A 12,377-nucleotide genomic window follows, 5' to 3' on the forward strand; every position below is an offset into this window, starting at 1 on the left:
CCAAGTTGTAACAAACGTTTGTTTGTTGTAACTTTTCTTAAAGGAGATAGTCTCCAGCTTGTTTATCGATTTAGGAATGTTAAAAGCTAATAAATCTGAACATCGTTTTAAAACAGAGAAAATAAATCAAATTAAAATACAAGTTAACAAATAACAAAACCCATGTTATTTGCCCTTCATACTTTACAATGGCTTGGTAAACTATGACCTAGCATAAAAATCCAACATGTGCCCTTAGAGATTGTAGTACTGGAATTATCTCTAAGAAGCATGTAATAAGCAACTTCCATGTATAGCTGAAAAATGGGTAGGTGGTAAGCGGCAAAGTTCGTTCAACAAACCAAGCTTAAAACAATTTATAGCTTTGTATAATGTTGATGGTTGTCTCCAGTATATCAATTGCTTCGGAATGGCCACGTGCTGCATTCATGAAAGCAAAGGGGCTGCTTGTTTTCGTTGCCCATCTCCAATTCGGGCAAAGGGTGGTAATCTGAGGACTGACCACTTGAGCGACGCGCCTTTTCTCAAAGGAAGAGGCATAGCAGAGGGACAGACAGAGATCCCGAGAACAGGTGCTAAAGCTCTCCCAGCCTTGTAGGCGAGGTTAGGATCCCACATCTCAGCTAGTGCCTGCTACTGTTTCCGGCCGCTCCCTAGTGAGGCTGCGCGCTGGATGCCGAATGGCTAAAACGCCTGCTCTGCTCATTCTAGCGACTGCGGGCGGACCGATTCGAGCCCGGGGAAAATCCTTTCCCTGTCTTTCTGTCACCGGAGTCCTGCAGCGTCATGGTTTCCTGGATCATCTCTAGGCTAGTGGTGTGAGTATCAGTTTAGGTGGGCTTCGCCCTGCGGGTTTCCCCGAAGAGCGGTCTTTGCACAGTGAAAACAGCTTTGGTGGTGCCGTTGGGGTCTGCCCATTTGTGTGCGCATGTAGCTTTCATCGAATGCGACGGCTAATAATATCTGCTCAGGCACACCAGCTATCTAAATTTAGCAGTTCGTGCGCTGTCGCCCGTCTCTGGTTTTCTTATGTTGAGCAGTAGCCGAGACCAACGTACGACTTAAAGTAGATTTTTTTTATTCGAGCGAAATGTGTACTATAATGGTTTGAAATAGCGACTGGCTGTTCTTGACCTTAGATTTAGCCATATGCGCAGAAAGAGGTAGAGGGGCCCGTTTGAAGCTGCAACAGAAGAATGCGGCTTTTCGGTATTCCCTTTGGCGAATGCAACCTGGTCTAGGGAGAGGGGAAAGAAGGAAAAAGCGACTCTTGAAAAAGGGCAGGGAAAATCGCCGCTTTGTTATTAGCATTAACTATTGCTGTCTCACCTGCCAGAGGGCGCTCTCTGGAACGGTCCTTGAGCGATGGGAGTGGGGGAAAAGTCTGAATTTTTCTCTTGTAAATTAGTGCTCACTTTACAAAATGCATAAGGTTTTTCTCTCTTAAAGAACCGATCTCATGGACGCCTAAGTCTAGGAGGAGAAATTGAAGGGCGTCGACTTTTGGTTTGGGGAGGTGGGCTGCTATTTCAGGGAAGGTGGGAGACATGCTGGTACAGGAATTTTGGGCATTCTGTCTGGGAAACAAACAATAGAAACCATTTCCATAGAACCATCTAAACTAAGGCTTTCTTAGGAGAGACAGGCAGCAAGCGGGAAAAATGACCCACCACAAAGGAAAAGAATTTGTGCTCCTAAAACATAAAAAACAAAACAAAAATAACCCCACCCATGGAGAGCCAGTTTTCCTTGTAGATGTTTCTTTTTGAATGGAAGGCTTCCTGAGGGCTTCCTGAAATTCTGAGAACTCTTTGATGTTGGAGGTCCGATGCCTTTGTTTGTTTGTTTGGACTAGATTGATTGAGAAGTTCCCTCAACCTGATATCCTTCCAATGTCTCTGGGCCATAAAAGCTAGCTAGGGTGATGGGAGTTGGAGTCCAATTCGCCCAAAGGGTCTGGGGAAGATTAGTGGAATTAGCTCTCTTCAATAGACCCAGTCACTGACCAGCAGTTTCAAAGGCAATAGGATGGTGAGATTGATTTTTTACTTCCTCTCTGAAAAAGACAAGAACCTTTCAATGACAGATCATACATTTTAGTGACAAAGCATTCCAAAGGCTGCAGGAAAGAAGCTGGCAAGTTCTACTGATATATCTGCAGCTGCTACTTTCTGTGGTTGAATGTGCATTTTATTAGAGTGAACTATATTAAAAAATATAGCTGTTTTTAAACAATAGGAGTGTTTTGCTGATCTTTGATTTAAACAAGGTGATGACATTTCAGTTGTTGCTACAAAGCTGTTTTTTCCCTGTTTCCCCTTTCTCCCAAATTTTACATAGTACTGCTGCTTAACATTACAAATCTATTCCTGCATCTTTTTCATAGTTTAATATACTTTCCGGTTTGATTTTTTTAAAAAAAAACTCAGGCTCACTTTACAACATCTGGAAGATGTACACTAGTGGGGCTGTTTTTCCCTTTACAAAAAGGTTGTTTGAAAACATGTGAGTTGATAATGGAGTTTTGAGAAACAAAGGCAAACCAATATTGTTGGAAATATTGTTATCATGAGATCTTTTCTGCAAATTCTATATGTAGGGAGGAAGGAGCATTATATGTGCATTATCATTCTTTATTAGATACAATTGAAAGAAAATGCATCCTTGTTTTGAGATGTTACATCAGGATTTAGAAGAATAAAAATGTGAGGCATTCTCTTGATTATGCAAAATAGCTTGAATGTATAAGAACAATGCAGGAGAATCTAGATCAGTCCTTTTTTACTTCAAAGGTCTTCCATCAGGTTCCTGCAAATAGGAAGGAGCATATAGCATTTGCTCAAATGTGCGACTGCATAAATTTACTTTCTCCTCCTGAGCATCTTACAGATTATGTGGACATCAACTCCCAAAATGTAATGGCTGTACTGCTTGGAGCATTTTGAGACTAAAGTGAAGCCATCTTCTTCTTTGAGGACTGGAATATTCTATTTGGCATTGCCAGATGGCATATAAAAAGTCCCTTGACACTTTATAGATTTATGTCAGATGAACCCTGCTGCATTTTCTTTGCATAAAAATTTTCAGTATCTCATAATGTACAAAAATTACGGAGAATTTGGAAGCAATATCACTTTCATTGTTAGAATAGATTATTAATCTATTGCTGCCAAAATATACTTATATAAAAATACAAACTTAATCAATCAAATGTTATTGAAACATCTAATAGTCTTGGAAGTGAGTATATATATTGTTTATGGATCCATTAACTTATTTTTTTACCTTATTTGTAATCTGCTTTTATTATTTTTACAAATATTTCAAGGCAGTAAATGTAGCTGACATATCTTCCTCCTCCTATTTTTCCCAAAGCAACAATCCTGTGAGATGGTTGGCCGAGAAAGAGTGAATAGCCCTTAGTCACCCACCTGGTTGGCTAAAGACGAGACTTGAACTCACAGTCCTGCTTTTTAGGCTGGTGCTAAAACCACTAGATCAAACTGGCTCTCTCTTTAGAAAATATTTTTATTTAGAGAATATTCTCTATTTAGCTAATATTTTCACATTTAAAAGATGTTCTCTCTCTGTGTTAAAATGTTCTTCTCTTGATATGCATCTGTTCAGGCCATGCATTTTAGTGTCATAGTTGCCTGCAGCAGCATTCATTGATAGATGGGAGGTTAAAATAGTGGGAAGAGAAAGAAGTGAGTTGAAGCTTTCTTTTGCATTCAAAATCTAGTAGGAATATTTTTCTCTCAACCAATAGCTCTAAATTTGGGGGAGAGAGATGGAAAGGGGGTAATATTTGTTTTGAAATAGTTGCCTTCACAACATCAGAATTGGGCAGGCCCATTTCACATTTACTATCTGACTGAAGCATTTAAATGTGCAGTGTACCTCCTATTTAACAGAGCTATGGGGGGAAAATAAAGATAATATGTCAATCCAGACAATTACCTTCTTTCTGAAAGAAACTTTATATTTGGGAAAAAGACAATTGCTTAATTAATATATCAAAGATGCTTTTTTTACAAAAGGCAACCAGACTTTTTTTTCCTTGAGGAAGAAAAAGAAAACGTTTCATTTCTCAGTTCCATTCTCCCGCCATCAGAACTTATGAAATTTCTTGGATGAGAAGCAAAACATTTTCTTCTTCTTCCTCAAGGAAATAACAATCCAGTTGCCTTTTGTAGAAAAAAGCACCTTTGAGACAACTATGATCTGGATGACTTAGAATGTCCACAGACATTTAGCTTTATTAAAAGAGCCCCAGCTTTGTATGTAGCTCCCAGGTTCTATTCTTGGTGATTCTAAGTAGACATGGATGAGGACAGTATTCCACAATAAGTTTTGCTGAATTTCTCCCAACTTTGAGATACCATAAGCAGTATTGAAAAAGGAAAGGGGAAATCCCCTATGCTATTAGGAAAATTGAAAGAAAGCAGTTCAAATAAATATATGTGCTTTAAGATAAGAACATATATGAAATTTTATCGATTTGAAGTAGTTAAAATTCATATGCCCGTGTTTTTATGCAGAGGAACAATATTGCCAGATGTTCTCATCTTTTTAAAATGGAATTTTTATTAAGAATTTTAATTACAATATTTAAAATTAATATGAACTAAACTTAGAGAAATAGAAGGAGAGAAAGAATAAAAAGTGCAGGAAAAAGAAAAGAAAAACCTTCTTAGTTATCAGATAAAATTTGTGACATCTGTCATTCCTTCATTAATATCTTTTAGATACCGTTTATCCATAGAAGTAAATACTTACTGACAGTGTTGTTGGTATCTTCAGGCTCCATTCCTCAAATATTTCCTCTAATATTTCTAAATTTTGTATCACTTTGTTTCTTTATTAATTGACATCAGACTTGTATTTCTTTTGTTATGCTTATAATTTTTATTCCCCTCTAGAGTTCAGTTTATACAATCATCACTTGTTTTTTGTTATGAATTGCAATTGCCATTTTAACCAAAATAAGCCTGTTTCCCAGGAGAAGTTGTTTAATCTCAAAATCTTATGGTAAAAATTAATATTTCAAACTTACTTGGACCCTTATGCATGTATAACTTTTTTAGGCTAAAACTTATTTAATAATGTATATTGTAAAATGTATTTAATAAACACCTTTTTGCTGTTTATTACAAAATTTTTAAGCTCTTAAGCTTGTAGTTAATTTTTCTTTTGTTCAGTTGAAGACTGAATTCACGCAATACTTTTCAAACCTGTCATTAGAGGTTTCTAATAGCATTAGAATAGTTAATAGGCTCTGAAAGTGGTTAGGATGTGAGGTTTGTGAATTTTGTGTCCTTTAAAAGTCTGCCATGGTTGAGAGTAAAATTGCTCAGCTTGTGTCCAAATGGAGTCAGAGATGCTGACATGTACTATATTTAAATAAATATATTTTTACAACTATATATACAGCAAACTAAATAGTCAGGCAAACAGGAGCATCATCAGATAAATCAACACAGCAGGAACATCATAAGGTAAATTACAGAGTACACCCAGCACGCAGGATGAATGTGAGTCCAGTATGAACTATGTCATGTTAGTAATAATTATTCCAAATTTCTCATTAGGATACATGGATGAATATAATTCTAGTCTATACAATTTATTCAATTCTCAAAAACATTCTGCATTTTGAAAAGCAAAAAGGAAAGTCTGCACATATTGCTTTGACAGTAAGTTTCTCAAGTATTTAACTTATCTTTGTACAGTCTTTAAACATATTGGTTATTTTTGTACACAGTGCTGAGGACCTGGGTCATAAAATGACAAAAAATCTTCATCAGCTCAATTTTAATTAGGTTGAATTTTACTAAGTGTAATTCAATTCTGTGGTCATTATAGAAAGAAGAAACTGGATAAATGTTAAAATGAGTCTCTAGTTCTCAAATTTACCAAGAAGGCAGGGTTATCTAAGGTCTCTTCACCATCTATCACCTCCCAATGGCCAATCCTTTCACCTGTTCTCCATTTTCTACAAGGTCTGGTATCTTCTTGACCTTGACTTAATTGGGTCAGGTCTGCTTAAATTAGAAACAGACTTCTGTTTGAACTGTTTTGGTTTGCACTGTCCGGAAGGTTCGTTTAACATGTTCAGATCACAGCACTTTGTGGTGCCAGTGGAAAGGCAATTTCTTGAACAATTTGTAGCATTATCAAAACCTACAGAATATTTGAGATTTGGGTGGGATGCCCATTTATGGTAGGATAAAGTAAATATTAACCCTAGATTTAAGAATCATTGTTAGGCAATCAATTGGGCATGTTTGGTGGAAATATAAAACTGGCTGAAAAAGTGCCATTTTGATTATCATCTCATGAAGCACTACATAGGACAGAGATCCTATTGGAAGGTAAATAGATGATATTTCAGGAATTATGACATTTGAAAAAGAAGGATTTTTTTAAAAAATTCGATTTATATGCCGCCCTTCTCTGGAGACTCAGGGCGGCTTACAATGTGCTAAGCAATAGCCTTCATCCTTTTGTATATATATATATATTTTTTTAATTTGATTTATATGCCGCCCTTCTCCGGAGACTCAGGGTGGCTTACAGTGCGTTAAGCAATAGCCTTCATACTTTTGTATATTTATACAAAGTCAGCTTATTGCCCCCACAAACTGGGTCCTCATTTAACCTACCTTTAGAAAGGATGGAAGGCTGAGTCAACCTTGAGCCTTGGAGAGATTCGAACCAGCAGTAAATTGCAGGCAGCTGTGTTAATAACAGGGTGCTTTAAACCACTGTAGTACCAAGGCTCCTTATGAAAAAGACAAGGGAACAATTATTAAGTGAAAGTTTTATTTGGAACTAATTTAATTATAGCATTGTTGAAAGACTTAGACTTGATAAAAAAAGTTTTGTTTTCACAGAAGTTAAAACTGAATTGGATATCAGTTTATGTTCTGGAGATGACCATTTGATTGTTAAGTATATAAAATATTATTCAAGATGAACTTGGAAGATGGATATGTAAAAGACTGCAGGGTAAAATGGGCACTTTTTTTGAGTGTAGAATGCTAGATAAATGGGAGAATGTATGGACTAATGGACTAAAATTTACTTTGGATTATAGTTTGAAAGAATTTTTTAATAAAATGATGTATCATTGGTACTTGACCTAAATATCAATAGATTAGCAAAAATGTATAGAGGGACTTCTAACAAGTGTTTGAAATGTAATCAAAATCCATTTTATCATATGTGGTAGTTTTGCAAGTAATGAAAACTTTCTGAATAAACATTATAATGATGATGCAGAAAATACTTAAAATACAAATATTAATAAAACCTGAAGCTTTTCTTTTAGGTATTATGGATAAATCAATTGTAAAACAATTTGAGACACTATTTTTTGCAAGGATTGTACTTGCTAAGCACTGGAAAGGAAAGGAAATGTGACTGTTGAAGAATGAATTTTAAAATTGACTGAATTAGCAGAGATGGCAAAATTAACTGCCTTGATTAGAGATAATGGACTAGACAGCTTTATAAGAGACTAGAAGCCATTTCTGGACTTTCTATGTGTTAAATACAACAGCAGATAACAAAGGGATTTGAAGACTAGGGTAATATTTGGGCTAACCTGTTGACTGTTATTTTTATTTTTTTAATATTAGATGTTGGGACAATTCAATTATTAGATAGTGACCTCATCTGAAATATTTGTTTATATAATATATTTTTCTTGTTAAATAAGGATGAGAAAGTTTATAACTATTTGCAGACCCTTACAGGAGAATTTATCAGACTTTTTTTTTCAGTATCCAGGCAGAGTGGACTTTTTAATATATATTTAATATTGGATGTTTGGGTCATTTTTTTCTTTTTTTTTCTTTTATGTACACATTTTTTCTTTTTATTGTTGTTCTTACTGTTGAATGTATGCTTTTTCTGTTTTGTTTTTCTGTTTTGTATTTTATTCCTATTGATATAACATAATAAATGTATACATTAAAAAAAGAAATATCGTGCACAGAATTTGCTTTGAGATATCAGTTAATTTGCATTGAAATGGCATCTTGCTTCTCATGTGCTTTTTCCACTGTTCTTATCTTTTTTCAGGTGATTTTTAGTTGATACTACCTTGAAAACTATAAACAGGTTAAGATTGAATCATTTTTACAATGCAGCCAATAACAAAATGATACTACTACAGTATATATAACAGAATAGCTGCAGATGGCAAACTAGTCACTAAAGAGAGGTAGGAAAATGGCTTTGATTTAGCAGCAGCAAGGAACATTATGCATGTGGAGGAAAAAGGCTCTTTTTAATTCCCATTTAGAACCATAAAAATGATTGAGTTGGATAAGGGTTTGATAAGCTATTGTTGCTTGGTGACACAATGCAAGCTGTATTTTTAATAATACAAATAATACAAAGAAAGAGAAAATGCACAATAATATGGTAATAATAATAGGAAATATAGTGGGATAACCTAAACTAAAATGGTAAAACTCTAGCAGTATTTCCAATTGTTTAATAAAAGAACTTCTAATCATGGTTCATAATGATTCTGCTGTAATGTCCTTAACTTTTTCCCCCAGTATGAGATTCTTAATAATATTATTAGTGCTATGATTTTGCACTTCTCAGATGTACAAATACTCACCGAAGCACAAAATAATTAACTTTAACCCTAACTTGCAGTAATCACAGGACTTAAACTCAGATGGTTTGGGATAAACATTATGTGAAGTTAAACTTCAAATGAATAAATCAATTTATATTTTAATTACTATAGTTGTGTAGGCCTAAATTAAAAACACGGACCTCTTATGGCACAGTATTTGAAGTTTCCAACTATCTACTGTAAGCCATCTTTCATTCTTTTGTCAGCATTACAATAGCCTTTCTTTCTTTTTATTAAGCTTCAGTGAAAAATAATGTTGGATACTGCTGAAATTCTGTGTGCGTGTTTCAGAGGAGTGAAAGAAGTTATATTTATGTGCATATAAACTACAAGTCATTAGATTACTATATATCCTTAAGATGTTCCATTCCTCAATAAGAAAGAGAGAAAAACCTGAACATTTTTTTTTTACAGAGAATATATTGTGAAGTTAGATCAAATAGATATAGGTTTCATTCCATTTGTCTTATTGTGATCTGTCCATGGTCCTGAATTATTTTTCTGTGATTCCCTTTGTTTTCTGGTCCCTGTTTCCTGTTTGGACTGGTTATGTATTCTGTTTCTGTGTATGATCTGCTCTTTTCCCTTAAATAGGACAGAATTTCTCACTCAGGTTATCTTTGCATGTCTTTGGCCTGGAGGATCTTCAAGCACTGACTATGTGGGCTGATAGTGATAGGTGGTTCAATCGGTTACATGTAGAATGCTTTAGACTGGGAAAATTAAGCTAAACTACTTATTTGATTTTCTTTTTTCCAGTCCCTCCAAGGGTCAGCATTAGTAGTTAAATAAATTTCATTTTCATTTATAATATTCTAAGAAAGATTGCTGGCTAAAATTGGTCACTAGAACTTTATTCTCAGGATAGTTCCAAACAAAACTGAGAAAATAACCTCACAAAATCTTAAAATCATCTGACGCTTTTATGTCTTGTTTACTTGTATTATAACATGCAGTTTGAATTAATAATATTTATATTCATAAAAATGCTCATTCTCCGATCATACTTGATACTATTATACACCAAAGTATGTCTGAGGCAGTGGTGAAATTCAATTTTTTTTACTACTGGTTCTGTGGGCGTGGCTTGGTGGGCTTGGTGGGCATGGCTTGGTGGGCATGGCAGGAGAAGGATACTGCAAAATCTCCATTCCCACCCCACTCTGAGACCAGCCAGAGGTGGTATTTGCTGGTTCTCCAAACTACTCAAAATTTCTGCTACCAGTTCTCCAGAACCTGTCAGAACCTGCTGGATTTCATCCCTGGTCTGAGGTTCTCCTTTGCTGTAATGATCACAGATGACAGAAATAAAAAAAAATATTGGGCATCTCAACTGCATTTAGGCCAAATTTATCTTATCTGCACATCTTTAAAAACAGCATTCCCTTCTGTGAGATGCTATAGCAGTTTGTCTGGTTTTATATTTTTTTGATGATACAAAATAGACTTGGGGCATTTCTCCCATACAAGAATCATCTATGTATGCAAGACACTTGCCCTGGTGGTCAGACGCACACATTGAAAACATTCTTCCTGCTTCTCCAGTGTGAAACAATCCAAGGTATTGCCATATTTAACCATTTATGGCCAATATACTGATAATACAAAGCTATATATCTCAATCTGTGGTGAGTTAAATGATGCTCTGATCTCCCTCTCACAGTGCCTGGAGGCTGTTAGGGATTGAAACTGAACCCTGGCAAGACGGAGTGACTCTGGATTTGGGGTTCTTTGGCCTGTGGGGAATTGCCACCTTTGAATGGGGTGACACTGCCCCAAACTGACCCTTTGCATAATCTGGGGGTTCTCCTGGACTCGCGACTCCTCCTTAAAGAGCAGTGACCAGGAGGGCCTTTTTGCAACTATGGTTTGTGTGCCAGTTTCGCCCTTCCTGGACCAACAATCCCTTCTCATGGTCACTCATGCCCTAGTCACCTCCCATCTTGACTATTGCAATGCGCTCTACATGGGGTTGACCCTCAAGAGCATCCAGAAGCTTCATTTTGTGCAGACTTCTATATGCGCATGTTTCATCTCTCCTGTAGGAACCGCAGTCATTGCCAATTTACTTTCAGATGCAATTCAAGGTGCTGGTTGTCACCTTTAAAGCTTTCATGGCTTGGGACCAAGTTATCTGAGGGACTATCTCTTGCTGGTTGCATCTATCTAATCCACTAGAGTGGGAAGGCAAGGAATGTTGCGGGCTCCCTCCCCTAGGGCAGTGATGGTGAACCTTTTTGGCATTGTGTGCCAAAAGTCTGAGTGCGTGAGCGCTGTTGCGCTCCCACCGGCACTCATAATGCAGTGTGCACCCCCATTTGTGCATGTGTGCACACACACCCACTCCTCCAGCGCATGTGCATCCCCGAACATGCGCCCCCCCACTTTTTCCAAGAGGGCTGGCGTTCCTCTTACTGGAGGACAACTAGGTACCGGCCTGTTCCCTGGCAACGGCTCCGCATTTTCGGAAAAATGGCTCTGCGTGCCACTTCCAGCACGTGTGCCATAGGTTCACCAACACGGCCTTAGGGAGATAGCATTTGTCAGCACCCAGAAGAAGGGCCTTTTCCGTGGTGGCTCCTTCTCTCTGGAACATCATGCCCCCAGAGATTAGATTGGCCCCCCACTCTAACACTCTTTCAGAAGGCACTGAAGACATGGTTCTACCAGTGGGCCTGGGGAACTCAGAGTGGGATGGAGCCCATTAAATGGCTTGTACAGTATGAATATGTATTGTCACTGGGATGGGAGTGGGTGGGCGGGCTATAATTTTATAATTTTATAATTTTTATATGATGCTTTTATATTTATATAAGCCGCCTTGAGTCGCCATGTGTGAGTAGGTGGCAATATAAATTTTCTAAATAAATAAGTAAATTTTATAAATAATCATCCTGTAAATTCAATTGTCCTCTAAAGCTAAACTAGTTTTTGCTGTTGGGATAAATGAAAAAAAACAGTCCCATATTGGAGTCTATTTTTCAGGAAATAAGGATAAAAAAGCAAGAAGCCAAGTTCATAAAGGAGAAAAATAAGCCAAAGAATGCCAAATTATAAATAAATTGGGGGGTAGGGGAGTAAGAAATTTTAAAAACTCTTTCTGTTTGGTAGAAAAGGAATCAATTTGCTAAAGACCACTTTGACTATTAGACTAAATTAGTAGACCCAGCGAAATGCTTTGGAGATTTAGATTTAGATTTAGATTTCAGTAAGGCATTCAACAAAGTAGACCACAACCTATTTCTTGGTAAGCTAGAAAATGTGGGATAGATAGCACCACCATCAGATGGATTTGGCTGACAAATGGTACTCAATGAATACATGGAGGAAAGTAAGCAGTAGGATACCGCAAGGCTCCATCTTAGGCCCAGTAATCTTCAATATCTCCATAAATGACTTAGTTGAGGGAATAGAAGGTCAATTCATCAAATTTGCAGATGACACTAAGCTAGCCGGAATAGCCAAAACCCTAGAAGACAAGTTCAAGATCCAAAAAGATCTTGACAGACTTGAACAATGGGTCCTATTCAACAAAATGAAATTTAATATGGAAAAGCAAGTTTTTACACCAAGGCAGGAAAAACCAAAGGTACAAGTACAGATTAGGCAAAACCTGGCTCAAAAACAGTAACTGTGAGAGAGACCTTGGAGTCCTAGTGGACGATCACTTAAATATGAGCGAGCAGTGTGTGGCAGCAGCCAAAGAAGCTAATATAAT

The 12,377-nt window shown here is 36.8% G+C and overlaps 1 protein-coding gene across 3 annotated transcripts in view; it reads left to right on the forward strand.

Moving 5' to 3' along the window:
* Positions 1-515: 515 nt before the first annotated feature.
* LOC117664806 (receptor expression-enhancing protein 1) overlaps positions 516-12,377 on the forward strand; it is a 52,718-nt gene continuing 40,856 nt past the window's right edge. Inside the window, exon 1 of one of the 3 annotated variants that reach the window (XM_087892261.1) lies at positions 516-818. In XM_087892261.1, coding sequence (XP_087748387.1) covers positions 787-818 — 32 coding nt within the window. In that variant the 5' untranslated portion in view covers positions 516-786. The remainder of the gene's footprint in view (positions 819-12,377) is intronic. The other 2 variants (XM_087892262.1, XM_034416140.3) reach the window with 2 other exon arrangements.

This window comes from Pantherophis guttatus, chromosome 4 (assembly GCF_059756535.1).
Source record: "Pantherophis guttatus breed Tessera chromosome 4, ASM5975653v1, whole genome shotgun sequence".
NCBI classification, from domain to species: domain Eukaryota; kingdom Metazoa; phylum Chordata; class Lepidosauria; order Squamata; family Colubridae; genus Pantherophis; species Pantherophis guttatus.